This window comes from Oryzias melastigma, linkage group LG1, assembly GCF_002922805.2.
Source record: "Oryzias melastigma strain HK-1 linkage group LG1, ASM292280v2, whole genome shotgun sequence".
Lineage (NCBI taxonomy): Eukaryota > Metazoa > Chordata > Actinopteri > Beloniformes > Adrianichthyidae > Oryzias > Oryzias melastigma.
Genome location: NC_050512.1, coordinates 10886772 through 10904623, shown reverse-complemented (window position 1 = coordinate 10904623; position 17852 = coordinate 10886772). Strand labels below are relative to the sequence as shown.

The following is a 17852-nucleotide window of genomic DNA, read 5'->3' as shown; positions in this document are numbered from 1 at the left end:
ACTTTACTTACATCCAAGCTCCTTAAACAGTCTAAAACATACAAAAAAAAAAAATCCCACACCAACAAATACATGCAAAGTTCAGCTTAGCCTTTTTTTTCTGTGGAGGAAGTTTCCTCTCTGATATCTGATGATACCTGAATAGTCGCCACATTAAGAGCTCAAAGCTACAGTGGATAAGGGAAGCTGTTCTATCTTTAGGGAAGGAAGTAATTCATAATTTTCAAGGCAGTGATGGATTACTTTTATCCTGCAAGATGTTCTTTACATATTTTTATCCACTCACCTTAAGCTTGTAGCAACAATTGCTTTCAAATAAAGATTTACATGTAAGATGACAGTAACTTTTACAATACAAAATTATAGTTAAAAAAAACAACTTCAAATGCCAAAGATTATAGGACAAAGATGCAAAAATTGTTTGTATTTATTTTGTTAAATGTACTCAAATGCATGAGGGGAACAAACCATATTTTTCTCACTTTTTTGACTGCATCAAAACAGAGTTTTTGCTAATAGAAGTCAGTAAACACTCTGTTACATTGTTCTCATAGCTGACTGCGAGGTTTATGCAAATGTTGCACTATGCCCAACCTAAACCAAGACCTCAAATATATCTGGCTGGATTTCATTTTCCTTAAAAACTCTCAACAGTCTTTTCTTTTTCGTCTGTGACTTGTCTTGACAGCGTACAAAAACCCGTCAGCCTGAACTAGTATGAACTTCTATGAAATCTTCAGTCAGGCTGAAACCTTTTGACTGGAAAAGACTGAACACTTGTGGAAATCTCCTCTTTCCTAATTGAAGCAGTTATCTTGTTGTGATGGCAGCTCTGCATGTGAGAGATCACTTTTTGAGCGACCACAACTCTGACAAACACTTTCATGGCTGACAAGAGGATTATGCAAACCCTCTGTTTGATCATGTTTACGCCAAAGTGACAATAATGTTGGATTACTTAACCTCACAAGAACATACAGTGAAAATGACACCATATTGGCATTTATAGAGACAAGAATATAAGATCTCATATGTTCTCCAGTACAAATTAATACCACAAAAGTGATAGTTTCTTAAAAAAATATCCCTTTTTCTGTTTTTTTTTTTCCAACTTTTCAGTTAATGGTAGTAAACATTAGCTAAATTTATTGAGTAATAACATCTTACTGATGATTCCATGCATGTTAAATGTTTATAACAAAAACATAACTTCAACTAATCTGGAGAAAAAATACAAGTCCTTCCAATCACTCCAAGGAGTCTAAATGTGTTTAAAAGCAGACTAGAAAATAGCTTTTTGCCAGAGTTGGTTGATGTACTTTTTTCCCTTTTAATACTTTCTTATTTAATTTTGCAAGTCTGGTTGCTCTAAATTTGGATGTCATTACTTCCTTTTTTTAAAGAATGTTTTCATTATTTTGTTAATTTGATTCTTAACACAATTTGATTTTTAAAAAAAAAAAGTCAAATTTGCTGGCATTCTGTACCACATAATTGAGTTTAGACTGCACATTTTGGAGGATTTTACCCCCAACAGAAGCCCAACATTTAACACCAATCTCAATCCAGGTAGGATAAATAAGTAGATAAAAACATTAAATGGTTGATTTATTTAGGCAACAAACAAATCAAATTAAACAAATGCTCTTAAAATCAAAACTGGTAACAAAAATCAAGTTTTTATTAATAGCATAAGACACAGTGGAAAACTTTTTAGTATTATGGCTGCTGTGTTTCACATGAGGCTAAGATTGGTATTAAAAAAATTCAAATGATAAGATAAAGCAAAAAAAAAAAAAAAAAGAACCAAAACAGGCATAAATGCACTGTGTGTTCTTGCTTTGATTAAGCCCACTTCACAGTCCATTTGTTGATTTGAGCTCATAATGGCAGCTTTGAGCTTCAGACAGAAGCATAACACTGCTGATTAAGAAACACTTTTGTGGTCATTTAAGTTCAAAACGGAAAAAAAATTACAAGAGGGTAAGATTGAAACACCAAAATAAGCAACAGATTCTAAAAAGAGGGAGATGACAAAACAGACAACAACTCAAAAAGACATCCTTCACCTACGATGTAATAATAAAGACTTCAAAATTTTTGCAGAAAACTTAATGAAAATGTTTTTACAATTAAACTCAGTCTAAAGATTGGTGCTAAAATCACCCTTTTCAAGTAAATAACAACAAAAAGTAACTTTCAATCCTCACTTGTAAAAGTTACGGCCTTCAAAAACATAAAATCTCCTACATTTAAGCCACATAAATAAAAACTAATTTGTAAAGCTGTAACCACTGTCACCGAGAAGATCACAATAGACATTTAGGTAAAAACGTGATGGTAATAAATCTTTCTTAGTCTATTCTGTTCTTCAGAAGTTCTGAATGCTGCCAGTTTTAAGGTCAAACTGAGCAGAAGATAAGCACTGATGCTGTTGTTTTCCAAAATAGTAACAGTAAAATATTACTTTCATTTTTACAGATTACCCAACAGTATTATGTCTGAAAAAGAGTTTCTCTCTTCCTGTTTTCATAGAAACATGTAATTAAAAACACTGTTTTTTTGGTTTTACTTCATAAAGATGTGCTAAGAATGTTCCACCTCCGTGTCGACATTGCTGACTGTGCCGTCACCTAACGTCAGACACACGCCAGAACAGAGCTTTGAACATGTGGAGCTTTCAACAGCCAATCAGAGCGTTCCAGTCAGGAAAGCTGTCAATCTCTGCAGCCTCGTTTAGGTGTTTGTCCCCGTGTGTCAGTGTTAACTTGTAGCGCAGACGCACCTTGCTCTGCAAAAAAAAAGGCAATTTAATAAAATATTAGGGCTGGAAATCCATTTAAAATATTGAATTAATTAATCGCGAACGTAGGGAAAAAAATAATTGTGATTAATTTTTCTTTTTTTAGTTACAGTATTTTCCAACCACTTATTATTTGCGAATGATCATAAAATGAAATCACACACACATAGAACATTTATTTAAAATATAAAAAAAAGTCAAAACAAACTTATGCTGTCATAAGAACCAACAAAAAAGAAAAAGTATATATATATAGTTTTTTTGATTAGTTTTGTATGCAGCACACTGTCTTTCAGTAAACTGTAAAATTGCTCTTTAAATCTGATGTATGTTCATTCTATTACTTATTCCTGTATAAAGAAAATTAAACATGAACAAGCTGAAAACAGCCTCCCCTGATTTTTTTCCCCGAATTTTTTTCTCATGATAACGAGATCCTCTATCTCATTATCATGAGAAAAAAAAATATTTCTCATGATAACGAGATAATGAAAAATATACTGTAGCGTCTCTCTCTTTTTCTTTTCCCACAACAAGACTTTACCTGTTTTAATTCTCTTTCTTTTTTGGTAACAACAAAAACAGAAGAAGAAAACACTACATATATTCTTTATTTCACACACTTTACATATATCCATGCAAAAAACATGTTTTTGCACATTATACGTGATTCTTTGTAAACGTGATAATACTTACACTCTGAGGATTAGCTAATAGCAGGACTTGAGAGACTGAGGGTGGAGGGTGGAGAGGGTTGAAAGGACGAAGGTGAGTCCCAGAGGCAGGCTGAAGTTTGACCGACATACTCTGTGGACATTTTTGTAAAATCAATCCTCAACAACGAAAAAGTGTTGTTTAATCTTTCAAACGACCGTTTAAGCTTCATGGCATTCCCTCTAAGAAATTCAGACTTCAGATCTGCCCATTTAGACAATACATATAAAATATAAATACCCCAAATACCTTTGGGACAGCCACTTGAAAGCTAAAGTCTTTGACAGACAGAGCCGATGTGTTCACTGCAGACATGACAGCGACAGCCACACCCGGGTGAGCAGGTGGACGGTTACCAGCAAAATGGAGAGACACGTGGATTCCTGCCTGGTTGTATAAAATGATTGGTTCCAGCTGACCTACCAGAACCGAAGAACGTCAGTCAGACCAGACATGAATATACGCACACACAATATAGAGCACATCGTTGGGCCTCAGGCTACAGACACCAGTTCATGGGTCAATGCATAACTTAAATTATTTCCGTTTTACTTATCACCTGTTTCTGAATGATGTTTTATTTTGAAAAACTACCAGATTATCTCTGCCACATCTGTCTATGACTATTGAAGCATGTGACATGTAGATATTAAATCATTACTGCTAAATTGAGACCCACAAGAGAGGATATGAAAAAAGTGCCAGTAAGAAGACATCAGATTAGTTTAAAAAAAATAAGAAAACTTCATTCAACATAAAATACTAGAAGTCCTCCAAATTGAGATATCTTATCTCACCCACCAAGCCCGGTTTGAATAATATGAGGTGACCGGCTCTCTAATGTTACAAAAACATTGCTAAAAAGTAGCAGTGAATTCAAGTTTATTAATAATATATGTTAAAAAAAGAACAGTTTTTATGTCAATTCTTGTGAAATATTGACTTATTCTAGTTAAATTGGTTCAAAAAGGCTGCTAGTATACATTTCTTCTGATTGAGTTTCTCAAAGCAACAAAGAAAATAGACTGGAATTCATCTGTCAGAAGGAGACTTACTAGATTTGATGGTTTCCAGCGGTACAAAGATGGCGTTCAGTGATTTTGGAGCACCACAGCTTTCCTCTGGTTTCAGAGGAGATGCGGAGCTTTGGCTCAGTTGTTTCTGTGACGTCGACTGATTGTGAGGTAGTGACCTGACAGGACAGAAACGTTTAAGAAGCTGGAGGATTTCAAATCTGAGAGTTTAGAAGAAACAGCTTTTTGTGCTTTAAACGAGGGATTTAATCTTCAATAAGTCTGTTTTACTTGTACTGAGGCTGCATGATCAGAGACTTCTTCTGCCCTGCAGCACTAAAATTCAGTGGATTAAAGGAGATGCTGCTTCATAAACCGATGGAAATTATTTATATTTATAAATGTTGTCTCTCTCTAGTTACACATTTAGAATAAGGTTAACAGTAAATGTAAAATAACAAAACTGCAAAACCAACTATTAAAATGTATGGAAAACTTATGTTACATTGTTGCCTCCCTAAAAATCTGTGCTTTTGTTGTTAAACTTCTTACCTAATATGTGTCCCGTTTGAGGCAGCACTGCTTCCTCCACATCCACGAGCTCTCAGTGTGAGTCCCGTCCCTCCATTCTGCTCAGGATTCCTCATCTGAATGTCTTCGTTAAGCTAAAGCAAAGGTGACATTTATTTTTTATTAACTCCTCATTTTTAACTGTGTCTTTATATTTTATGTCTTACTTGCAACAGTTCAGTATAATAGGATTTTGGACCATCTTCACTCTGCTTTGAGCCCAGCTCATCAAAATCTGTAACATGAAGAATGTAATTCCCCTATCAAAAATGTATAGTTGTTAATAAACAAGGGTTGATGAAGGTAAACTTACTGATTTCCCTGAAGTCTTCATCAGCACTTGTGAAGAGAGAATTCTCCACAGAAGAAAAAAAGAGAGAAGATTCTAATTCAGGCTGAAAATCAGTTTTCCTGTGAGGCTTTGGAGATTCCAGAGCTGACAGGTCAATAAGGTGGTAGCTCTTTGTGGCTGTTGGGCTTGTTGGAGCTAAAACCAAAACAAAAAAAAGAAATAAAACAACAAAAACTAAGCAGAGATGGACATGAGATCAGACTATTTTTTAACACTAAAAAAGTAATAATATGGGACCTACAGATACTTCGACTTGAGTCTTCTTCACTTTTATTTCTCACTTGTCTTCCGTTACAGCTTCCTCTCCCCAGCAGCTCTTTGTAGGCATTCACTGAGAGTGTTAGTTCATCATTTGCGGCCAGAATCTGTGTCAGAGCCTCATCGTCATCCATCGTATCGCTCGCCAGGCGGAACAGACTGGGCCTCAGACGGTCGCAGCGATCATAAAGGGCCTGAAGTTGGTGCAGGAAAATCAAATCAAACATATTAAACCATAAATTCCTTTATGACACCTTTTTTTGTGGAAAAATATTGAAAAAAACTTAAGCAATTTATTTTACATCAACACAATTTATGATTACATCAACTCAAAGTTTGATTTCCAAAGACCTTTTTGTTTCTGAGCTACACAATAACAGTAGACAATGAATCAAATGCACACAAAAAAATGTCAATATTGAAAGGATGATTGTTTCTGCAGACGTTAAGTATAAAATGTTGTTCTGGAGTATCACCAGGCCTCTAAACACGATTTGCATGGCAGAAGCAGCAATTGAGACGATCTGATTTCTGACGGCGTGATTTCAGCGACAGTGCCGCAGTCTGGTAGCACCGCAACTTGAGTGGCGGGATGTGAATCGGGCAGTGCAGCTTGAGTTCAAATATCTGAATTTTGGCAGTTCGCTTCATTGCAATCAGAACTCAGCTTTCGACGTGTGACGTTTTCAGTGACTCAGTCAGTGGGTAGAATACTAATCTAACTAAACTTTGTGATATTTTTCTTATTTTTAATCGAGACAATAATAAAAAAGGCCCAAAATTTTAGTTTTGATTTTATTTTAACTGCCTTTCTAAAATGTTTGTCTTTTTTTATTTATATATTTGCATTTTCTAAAAGTCCAGGCTTCAGTGATGAAAGGTGACAAGAGCAACTTTTATTTTTTCAAGATCATTGGTCTTTTCCTATTAAATAATCTTCCTTTTAGGCTGTAATCACATTTTTTGCCACAAAAAAAAAATATTTTCAGAAGTTTCAAGTCAAATTTTAAAATAAATTTTAGACTTTTTGCCCTTTTTTTAATCCATTGACACCTGCTAATGTACATATTCATCCATCCAATTCAGCTCAAAAATTAACTTAGTTAATTTATTTTATTAAACCATTATTTAACAAGTTAAAAAAATCCCATTGAGATCCACTGACGTCTTTTTCAAGGGAGTCCTGGTAAAGAGGCAAAAGTTACACGAACCCACGACATCTACTTGAAAGCAAAAACATTTTTTTATATAACTGGAAATAAATGTTTTGTGTGGAAAGCTTGCCCTTTGTTCATAGAGAAAGAAATATCATTTTTATCATCTTATTTAGAGTCCCACATTAGCAAATCTTTTCATTAAAAAATAAAAATTAAAAATATATATATATATATTTTTAATTGCTTAGGGTTAAATAACTGAAGTAAAAGTTGGATCTTGACCAGTTAGCATGAAGACGACATTTTCTGTTCTGTGCAGCTTCACACTAAATCGACAAAAGATCTGCCTAATTGTTTCTCCACAGTGACTGAACCTCATGGGCACGTCAAGCATTCTCCACATCATGAGACTCTTTGGGACATTGCCAGATTGTGGCGGGATAACACTGGACTGCAAAAAGTCATCACTGTCGGTTCGAAAAGGACATTTCTCACTACTTTGATTGAGTTTGATGCTATTCTGAAGGAAAATTAGATCACAAATATGTTACTTTTAACTGCTTTAATATCTTGGGTTGTTTAGTATTTTCCTTCTTGGCCAGTACTGCCTTGAAAAAGAAATCTCTGGATTTCAAATGGGATTTTCTTGGTTAAATTGTGGATAAATAAAAAATAAAAAAGTAATCTTCTAGGTTGAAAGTATTCAGATCTGTTCACACTTCTAGTTCAAGTGCTTTTCACTGAAGTGTTGAATACAGTGAAACCCAAAGCGTACCTTCACATCATCGCTGGGCTGAAATGTGGATCCATTAACTACATGCTGGTCCAGAAGTTCTCGAAGCTGCTTGGTGCAGCTCTCCACTTCCTTCAGGGTGGACTCTCGTTTTGATGCTTTTTCTGCCTTCTCCTGCTCCTGCATACGGAAAACCAAAACTCATTTTCCCCACTCATTCAAGAGAAAGCGCCCTAACTGAGGATGAGCAGCCCTTCTTACCTCTTTGATTGTGTTTTTAATGAGTCTGTTGGCAGTTTCCAGGTCTTCAGGAAGGCCACTTTTCAACAACCTCGTTAACAGCTGAGGACACAGAGACGGGTCAGCAGCACTGACTTTAATACGACAGGCTGTCACATGTCACCAACTTACCTTTGCCTTGTCTTCTTGGTCAAAAATAGACTCTGTGGTTCTTTGTGGGGGTGGAGCCATTACAAGTGTGTCTGACAGTTTGGGATCCCCCTTCACTATGCCTGAATGGACAAATAAACGTTGCATATAATCTCAGAATAAATTGTTGCCATAGTGACTGCAGAATTTCTGCCTGTGGGGTTCCTCACCCTGTTTCTTCAGCATGCTGTACGCCTGCTGTATTTTGGGTTCTTCTTTGAGCCAGAGCGTCCATCCATAGAGGACCTCCGTCACTCGGTCTTTAACCTGCTGTGGAGTCCATGCGCCAAAGTACTGTTTGGAAAAAGAAATAAGGGGAAATGGGGAAGGGTCCCAAGTAATTTGCTGATTTTTAAGTTTTATTCTCCCCCATGAAGGTTTTGTATGATTATTATTTAAACATGCAAACAATAATTTACAAGATTTTTGATTTATAATAGTGTTTTGCCAAAGTAATTTGAAGTTAATGTATATTTGATTGAAATGATTCCAAAGGAATAAATAAAATTCATCAAGCTTTTTTAAAATTAATAATCAAGTTGCTTGATTTTACCCATAATTCTGTTCTTTTCACTGAAAATTGAAAAAAAAAAACACACACACTTAGAGGAAAAAAAAAAAAAAACCGCTGTGTTTTTTTGTGTTGGAATGATAAAAAAGGACTAACTCGAAAACCACACAACTAGAACACAAACTAACTTTCTGCACCTAAACACAAGTCAATTTATTTGCGATGCACCATCTAAGGCACATTTGTCAAAGTCAAGGCCCGGGGGCCAGATCCGGCCCTCAGGGTAATTATATCCGGCCCTCCAGATCATTTTATTTTATTGTTATTAATGGTCCGATGTTATCTTGAATTCATTTCTAACTTGTATCATTTTGACAAAATATATTTTCATGGAGAGTAAAATATTGAAAGTTATTTAAGCTTTAAATTGATTTATTCTGGAATAATATTCCTACCTTTTTATTATTCATAATTATGGTAAAAAGTTACAGCTTTAAAAATAAAAAAATGTAGTTTTATTGTGTTCAATAAATGTTTATCCAGTTCAGCCTGCGACCAAAGGTGTGTTTTGGATTTTGGCCCCTTGTGTGATTGAGTTTGACACCCCTGATCTAAGGGGAGACACCAGCATTACAAAAAAAAAAATCAAGCAATAATATGGATTATTAATATAATTTATTCCAGTGTGGCCGGCCAGATTAAATGGTTAAACAGGCTGCATATGGGCCCCGGGTCATAGTTTATCCACCCATGTCCTAAATGAACAGGGTGAATGAATTATAACTAGCAACTTCAAATTTCCTTAACTGTATAGGAATGAGTCGATTCTAAAAGTTTAAAGGGTGGGAGACTCCCTTGAATGCTCACAATTATTAAAACATAAAATCCATCACTGACAGACAGAAATACCTTTGGTGTGAGTATTTTAATCAGCTCATTGAGAAAGCGAAACTTGGCAGCTTCAGTGTGAAACCTCTTCCCACAGTTGTTCATGCACGCCTCAAGGACCTGGAAAGCACCAAAAAGAAAGGAACCATCAATGACTTGTGATAGAAAACTGAAAGAAAAACTGCTGTTGGTTAGAAACTAGCCATAAAAAAGACACGTTTTGTCATGTAGTGCATACATGTCAGATGATAGAAAGCACATGACCCTTGAAAAATTGCATTTCACAGCAGACTTTAGCTTCAAACATAGCATTGATTCATGAAGCTGTACAATGACACAGCAAATGACTAATACACATTCAATTATCGTGTACTATTGTTCATGAGGTTAAAATTTAGCAGATAAAATGTTCCCAAAACCCCCTTTCTCCAGAGATACAACACAAGAAGTTGTGTTTTTTTTTTAATAAATATTGCAACATATATATTACAAGAAAAAACTTGAAATATATTACATACATACAATGTAAAAGAAAAACATTTTACATGTTTAAATATGTGAAAAAATATTTTTTGTTTATGGTTTCTAAAAATACACAATATGAAATGCATTTCCTTTCTTCTATATGAATATGTAAGCAGTACTGACGGTGAGAGCCTGCAGAGCTTCTTTCTCTTGTGGGGACTGGATTTTATGAGCGAGCAGACGAGTAGCAACCTGTGGTCTGAAAGGAGATAATAGTTTCTTTTTTTAAAATCAGATTTAACAACAATTGCAGACGACAATGCTGTGCTCACACAACCCACACATTCTAGAGGAATAAACGACACGTTTCTGAGAAGAATGCGCCATAATGAGCACAGCATCACTAACAGAGTCCATGCAAATTCATTCTGAAGGAACAAAGTTCTTCCTCATCCATGACAGTTACACAAACTCATGACGGCGCAACAACTCCTGCAGCAACTCTGTGTTGAAAGCTGCATGTTTATGAAAGCAACGGTCAAAAATAAGAGGCCTGCGCATCTGATTTGACATTGATCTCTTAAAAGCAGCAGATAAGACCGTATGCAGTGAAAAAAAGGTAAAACAAAAAGACTTTTACACTCTCCTTACCCATTTGTCTCCTGATTGACAAGCTGGTAGAAGGCCTGAATGCAGTCCCATCTGTCCCCCTCGTTATTAGGGTCTGTGGCCTTGTCTGATCAATTAAAACAAAAACACATTTTTGCACAAAGACTAAATTTCATTTCGCGAAAAAAATAAATAAATAAATAAAAAAATCGATAAAGATAAATGCTGGTGTTAGGTATGATTTCATTTATCAGTTTACTTAAATATGTTGCCTGACAATCCTAACAAATCTTTAAACAATGCTCTTAAACTGATTTTACTGGGGAAAAACACTTTTTGCAATACTGCAGTATTTGTTATTAACTGTTCATATATATTGGGAAAAAAATGAAGTGACTAAAATCTAAAATTTCCCAAAATATGAAAGTTTGCATCTCCGTTCTCTGTTTCAAGCAATTAATCCAAATATTTTACCATAAATGATTTATTGAATCAATGTGTGTACTGTATGTTCTTAGATTTTACTGCAGTAGCTTGATCAATCAATCAAACCAAATCAATCAATTAATCAATCAGTATAAAATAAAAAATAAATAGGCTTAATCAATAGACATTAAAGAAATTGTTAACTTATCAATACAAGTTTTATTCTAAATTTTCAGTATAAATTTTAGTTTTAACTGAATTCAAGTGACGATGTTAAAAGATGATTCAAGAACGTCTGAGTAAAATAGACAAAATCCAATAAACGTGTTTACAGTTACGTCAATCAGTACCACGTGAATAAAGTAAATTAAATAAAGTTTTTAAAATCACAATTCTATAAAGCTAAAATACTCCACCAACATCAATTTAGCACAAAAAAGTGAGACAATTATTTCAGCTATGACAGCGCGCGCGCCGTCTACCTCGAGCCTACACGCACGCGCCAGAACCACTTCCTGTTTCAGCGTAGTAAAACTTTTAGTTCGTGAAAAACTCTAATTTTGACTTTTAATTCTAAATAAACAAAAAACTGCTGATTCGGTGATCTAGAAATATAATTCTGCACCATAGCAAGCTTAAATTGTATTTGAAATTCAACAACTATTACCGCAGCTTGCTAGCGTGACGTCGCAACGAACAACAAGTAGTTAAAAATATCATTTTTACACGAGTATATTTTTACAAACAAAACTTCTAATTACTGTTTACTCACTGAGCCACGACTCTAAAGTTTCTTGGCTGCCACTGCTCGCCATTGCCAAACTTGTGGAGACAGCTGATGAGAGACTGCAGAGGAGGAAGGTGTCAAACTGTCTGCTGTTTATGAGGACATGTGACACTCACGCAGTCACATTTCTGACTCTGCAACCGCGAAACCTCCTCCTCACTGATCACCAGCAGCATGAAAGCTCACCAAAACCACTCTTTTCTTTTTATTTAAAAAATATGATGAAGTGGAACACATTTTTGTCTCTAAAACTGAAACTGTATGGGGTCATTTAAACTGTCCTACTATAATAAATGCATTTTTAATATTATTTTTACATTTTATTTACATTTATAAAGTAATTTGCTTAAAAATAGCCTTTAAAACAATTTAAGAAAACTCTATATGTACTTTCATGATGTCAAATAACACACAGATATCTTAAATATATTTTTTCAAACTTTTTTATAAAACATTTGCAATAATTTAATTAAAAAAAAAAACATTCTCATGGGTGACTAAAGATATTCATGTTTTAATATGATCCAGATCCGACGAGGTCTTGTGGCTCCAGCTTCTGTGTCTTTAACAGCTGTCTGTGAGATGCAGAAGCTTCTGGAATCGATGGCTGACCTCTGCAGGACTCAGAGAAACCATCATCTCTGCAACACTTGGGCCTTGCTGCAAGAAAAGGGAACGAAAGATCAAACATGAAACAAAACTAAGACCATTCCTACCGTCACAAAATCAGAAGCAACTTCCTCGTTCTGTGCTGCAGCCCTGAGCATGTTTTTAAAATTCATTTCATCAAATCAAACATGCTTTTTAAGCACCGAGATGATACTTGTACTCTGATGAAGGGGGATGTGATCAATAAAACAAATTTATTTTATTTTATTAGCTTTAATGAAGCTGTAATCTTTGAGCTTTTACCAGACAAACCTCAGCCTTAGAAGGCCAAGATGGCTTCACCATCCGCCCACATCCTGATTCTTGCCAGAACCCCACAATCACTAACTAATGACTTAAACTTAGTCATACAAACAGAAAAAGAAGCACATGCAAAAAATATTTTACTACAGAAGCCAAAAAGAAGTGGAAATTACTAATAAAAGGTTTTTAGAAAATGTGCTTTCAGTACATTTCTTTCCATTTACAGTTTTTTAAAAATGAAACATAAATGTTACAATTTTTGTAACATTTTATGCCTAGAATTCAAACTTTGTAAAATGTAGGACACTATATGCTGATGTTCAGCTACATGTGGTTTGATGTATTTATTTTGCTCAATTGTTTAGGTACTTTTAGTATTTTTTTTCCTGGTAAAAACTCAATAAAAAGATTTAAAAAAGCACATGACTATTTGATTTTATACATTCAAAGTTTCTTCTTTTAGATTAGATCAGAAATGGTTAGACGAACAAATTCAAGTTAGACGAACATCAAACATGACTTCAACTTTAACCTAAAAACCTAAGTCACGTCCATACCTGCAAACCGCTCATGGTCAGACGCAACAACTTCATCACATCTCTGTACTTAGTGGCTTCAGTCTTCTTAGCCAGCATCTTCAGGTCTTTATTGAGTTCCTCCACAGAAAGCTTCTCCTTCTGCTCCTCTATTAACCTTTATGCACAAACACACGTTGACAAAACTAGTTATATCAGATAGTGTTAACTTGGAGAATTCAAAGTACTCACTTCAGCACTAATGAAGCAATGAGATGAGCCTCTGAGGTGAGTGCTGCCACCTGCTGGCTGGAGAAAGAAGGACGCACCCACAGATAGGAGTAGGTGGGTTGAAGGAGCTCCTTCAGGGAGGTTATGTGACCCTGTTCAAGAGGGAAAATCCAAAAACTCAAGCTCCTGGAGAGCAGTTTAAAAAAGAACAATCATAGAAAACAGAATAAGTACATTTGGTTATATATGATAACAGGAGGGTTTAGAGGCAGACTTTTCAGGAAGAATAATAAGTGGTTTTATGACCTCCAAGAAAAACAAAATACAGTTTCTCAGGCAACTGTTACAAAGAGAAACCTAATATGACATTTTTATACGTCTCTTAGGGAAAATCGATCATTTCCAAACATAATTTGGTGAACACAAAATCTCAAATGTACCATTTGAGATTGCAGCTTCTGAATTTCAACACAGACAGATGCAATTTGTAAATTTATAAGAATGTTTCTATGGTAACCTTCCGGAGTTGTAGCACACGTTTGATGTAGTCCTCAAGCAGCACTTCTCTGTCCTGGATCTCTGTGGTGTAGGCTTGCAGGATTTCTTCCCTGAGCTCTTTTACCAGCAAATGACACTGCTCCTCATTTTCTATTCGTTTCTGCAGGTGGATCCTGCCACAAATCACAAAGAAATCCATAATTGCACTTAAACTCACTGGAAAAAAAAGTATATTCAAAAATAAAAGAACAGAGCTCTGTCTAATTCCTTCAGCATACTTTCTGAAGATATGGACTTTTTAAGGACTTTTAAAACATTCTTTGGCTTAAAATGTTTAAAATACTCACTAAAAGAAGAACAATTATAAATAAAATTAATGAATTAAAGAAGCAACACGTTTTACATGCTGAATGAAAGTGTAATGAGTGAAAAAAAGACATTAACTTATTTTTTAAGGACAGACCTGTGTGATAGATCTCCATTATTAAATCTGAGGGTTCTATTCTACACCACAATTAAATATCAAATTCTGAAAGCCCAAACTCACACAACTACAGAGAAAAAGGTGTAAATCTTTTTGTTTCGTTACTGTTAGCTATAACTATTTTAAATGGCTTATTTTAAAAGAAGAATGGATCAAAATGTGAGCCAATGTGTCATTTCATCGCCTATCTTCAAAGTTAACACCACTACTTCTGATTTTGGGCTCTAAAAATACATTTTGACTTATAATAAAAATGAGTATATTTATTTATTTATTTGTTGACCAAAAGCAAATATATTTTTCTGGTAACCTCTTAAGTCCAAATTTCAATAAAAATTCTTAAACATTAATGTATTTAAGGTGTTTTTGACAAGCTAAGTCAAAAGATAAAAGAGGAAATGTAGAAATACGTGTTTTGGAAGAGGAAGTTATTTCTAGTTCTTGGTGTGGGGTTGGAACTGCATGCATGTTCTGAACATTTACCCTGTTTATCTTAAATATTTTTAGGTTAAGAAAGGTTTGTTCTTCACTCGTGTCCTGTAGCAATGTGGGCTGGTATTTACAGGATCCTACAAGTTTCTTCAAGTTAAATTTCCGACTTTTTAAAGACCTTTTTAAGGCCATGCATATGAAAGATTAACACAAATTTCTCTGCATGTTTCACATTTTATTAATAATTTCACATTTTATTTATTTAGTTCAATTTTATGATCAAAATTGTACTTTCTTAGCTTGTTGTTTTTGGTCTGTGCTTTGATGCTTTTTTTTGTATTAGTGCATAAGGATTAGTTCTGCTGCTATTCTTTTTCAGCAGTAAGCCATTTAATAAAATAAATTAATTAATTAAAGTAATAATAAAAACCAGCAATAAGGCATTTTCTTTTGTAAAAATGTATGGTTTGCCTAAAGATTTTTGAAGATTAAAATTTTTATCTAACAAATTCAATTAAACAAATCCAGTCTCAAAGCTAAGATAAAGCAGTTTAGTTACATAGCTGTATTTTTGGCCAAAGAAGAAAAGAAGCACTGCCAACCTGAACTCATTAAACCTGATAACAAACAAGTATTGTAGCTCAAACGCTAAAAATGTGAAGTTTTTTTTCCCCTAAAAGAGAGAACATTACTAATTTCTACATTTTCAAACACAGCCCAAGCTTTGAATTTTAGTAGAATTCCTTTTTCATTTCTTTTTTTTTCTCAAATAACTTGCCCAGATAAAAATCGCAGGTGGATAAACTCAAGTTTATCACCTGATAGAAAAAGGAAGAATGCAGACTTACCTATTAAACTCTGGTAGTTTCTCCAGGTCCATCAGTGCAGAATGAGTTGTGATCTTTGAAGGATTAAACTCAGAAATAAGTTCCTCTATCCTCCGCCCCATTCGATTGGCTTGAACAAAAACATTACAGATGGATTTAGTTACATCTTTAAAAACATTTTTCAAAATGATTTATTGAAAGTGTTTAGTTTCCTCTGAACACTCACTGGTGAAGCCAGATCCACAGTTAGTGGTGATGTCCAGCAGAGCCTCCGGCAGGACCCCGTCCCTCCTGAAGTTTTCAATAAAAATGTCTCCCTGTCTCTTGGACAGTTTGCTGCCGTCTTTGTTCATCAAAAGTGGCAGATGTCCGAACGTCGGCGGCTGCCACCCGAGAGCGTGATACATCAGCAGGTGTTTGGAGGTCGAGATGAGCCACTCAGACCCCCGCAGTACGTGGCTGATCTTCATATAGTGGTCGTCTACTATGTTTGCAAGGTGGTATGTGGGGAAACCGTCTGCCTTCATGACTACAGGGTCCCCCTCCACCTAAACTAACAAAAAAATTAAAAAAAGAAAAGAATGGCTACAATAGCATAATGTTCAGTATTATCAATCCAAGTAAATGAATTTTGTCAAAAAAATTCTTTAGAGTCAACCTGTGCTACTTCATGGCGATTCCATCCAAATATCAGATCCTGAAAAGGTTCAACGCCCTCTTCCAAACGAAACCTGATTACATGAGGCTGTCCCTGAGCCAGCTTCTCCTGGACCTGCTCAGCTTGCAAGTGGCGACACCTGTTGTCATACCTGCAGGAAAACAGCCAGCGCCTCAGTCATGACAGACGACAATTGTCTTATATTGGGTTTGTATACTTAAGTTTAATTTGCAACTAGTTTGTGGATTTGTGTTTTTGTTACCTTGGTGTCTGCCCAACCCTTAAAGCTTCTTTCTTCAGCAGCTCGAGTCTCTGAGGACTACAGAAACAATAGTAGGCGTGTCGGCTCTCCACAAGCTGTTGAGCTGTTTTGCTGTAAAGGTCTAATCTCTGGGACTGCATGTAGGGACCCAGGGGACCCCCGCGCCGGGGGCTCTCATCAGGAGGTATGCCTGCAGGAGGAGATAAGTTTCACTTGTCATGATCCAAGAGAGAGGTGATTCTAGTTCTTGAGTCCTGCTTTCTTTCACCCCAGTGGCATTTATTTCACAATCTGCAAAATTAAAACCCACTCCAATCAAATGATTGTTTTAACATGTTCTCATGGCATTTTTCTGATTATGGAGGGCATATTTGTTAGTAAAATTAAGATTAAAATTGTATTTATGATTATTTCTATTCAAAATGCACACCTAAAAACGTTAAGGAAGTCATTTGCAAGAAAATTAGCATTTATGTTTTCCTACCGGCCCACTCCAGCATGTCCTCTATGGAATCTGCTGCTCCTGGTACCAGTCTGTTCTGATCTGTGTCCTCCAGCCTCAGAACAAAAGCGCCTCCATGCTTTTTTGCAAAAATATAATTGTAGAGGGCTGTCCGTAGACCTCCAAGGTGTAAGAAGCCTTTTACATAAGAAGAAAGAATAACAAAATAAAGTCTGAAAAAATAGTTTATGTGTAGGCAGTGTGAGAGTATCACACTGTTACAATGTATTTTTTTTTCTTTATTTATGATAGAAACTTAAATAATAATTAACACTAAAGTTAAAAAATACGTTTTTATTACTCAGATACTGTAAGCGCATTTATATTATGTGATAAACCCACAAGTAAATCTGCTGATCATATAAACAACATGACACAATCTCGAAACGTGAATAGACGATCTTTGATGACCTTACCTGTGGGACTGGGGGCAAACCGGACTCTCACATCGCTCTGGACCGTGGAGCAACTTCGGCTGACGGCGGGATGCTGCTGCACGTCATTTCGTCTTTTCTTGGCCACGGTTAAACACCGAAACCCTCCCCGGGAAACCCAAGTGTGCTGAAGACACTTTCTGCTAGCTTGTTGAACCCACGGAGGCATGATGATGGTCCACATGCAAGTGCAGGACACGCTGTGAGCCGTTTATAAGACAAGCTATTACCTTTTAGTTTATTATAGCTATAAATAAGACATTTTCAACAGTAAAGCTATAATAGGAACAAAAATAAAGCGCATTTAACCCATAAGCGCTTTCTGAAAGCGGTAGTTTGATGTTATGAATTTGACGGAAGTGTTCTTCTTCACCGATACCGG

General features: G+C 35.5%; 2 protein-coding genes across 2 annotated transcripts; both read right to left on the bottom strand.

The window, feature by feature from the left end:
• Positions 1-1096: 1096 nt before the first annotated feature.
• On the bottom strand, positions 1097-11882 carry LOC112137546 (ADP-ribosylation factor-binding protein GGA2). The gene is made up of 16 exons (XM_024259910.2): positions 11701-11882; positions 10545-10629; positions 10077-10152; positions 9450-9548; positions 8200-8323; positions 8012-8112; positions 7862-7942; positions 7643-7780; positions 5694-5904; positions 5414-5587; positions 5268-5335; positions 5083-5195; positions 4573-4709; positions 3767-3936; positions 3500-3610; positions 1097-2791 (listed from the first exon to the last, which is right to left on the bottom strand). The coding sequence occupies exons 1-16, from the start codon at positions 11741-11743 to the stop codon at positions 2681-2683; spliced, it is 1842 nt and encodes a 613-aa protein (XP_024115678.1). The 5' UTR covers positions 11744-11882; the 3' UTR covers positions 1097-2680.
• A 260-nt stretch (positions 11883-12142) lies between these two features.
• Positions 12143-17852, bottom strand: ears2 (glutamyl-tRNA synthetase 2, mitochondrial). The gene is made up of 10 exons (XM_024259912.2): positions 17453-17852; positions 17019-17174; positions 16535-16724; positions 16273-16423; positions 15841-16162; positions 15636-15744; positions 13891-14044; positions 13395-13525; positions 13185-13320; positions 12143-12375 (listed from the first exon to the last, which is right to left on the bottom strand). Exons 1-10 carry the CDS (start codon positions 17652-17654, stop codon positions 12280-12282), a joined length of 1647 nt encoding a protein of 548 aa, XP_024115680.1. The 5' UTR covers positions 17655-17852; the 3' UTR covers positions 12143-12279.

What these genes read in the sequence shown, in the direction of transcription:
- LOC112137546 (XM_024259910.2), bottom strand. Translation starts at nt 11,743, where the DNA reads ATGGCGAGCAGTGGCAGCCAAGAAACTTTAGAGTCGTGGCTCA. An exon ending in ACCAAGAAGACAAGGCAAAG is followed by an intron (nt 7,943 to 8,011) that starts GTAAGTTGGTGA and finishes CTGTGTCCTCAG; the next exon opens with CTGTTAACGAGGTTGTTGAA. An exon ending in TTAAAAACACAATCAAAGAG is followed by an intron (nt 7,781 to 7,861) that starts GTAAGAAGGGCT and finishes TTCCGTATGCAG; the next exon opens with GAGCAGGAGAAGGCAGAAAA.
- ears2 (XM_024259912.2), bottom strand. Translation starts at nt 17,654, where the DNA reads ATGTGGACCATCATCATGCCTCCGTGGGTTCAACAAGCTAGCAGAAAG. An exon ending in GTTTGCCCCCAGTCCCACAG is followed by an intron (nt 17,175 to 17,452) that starts GTAAGGTCATCA and finishes CTTATGTAAAAG; the next exon opens with GCTTCTTACACCTTGGAGGT. An exon ending in GTGTGCTACAACTCCGGAAG is followed by an intron (nt 13,526 to 13,890) that starts GTTACCATAGAA and finishes CCTCTTGAACAG; the next exon opens with GGTCACATAACCTCCCTGAA.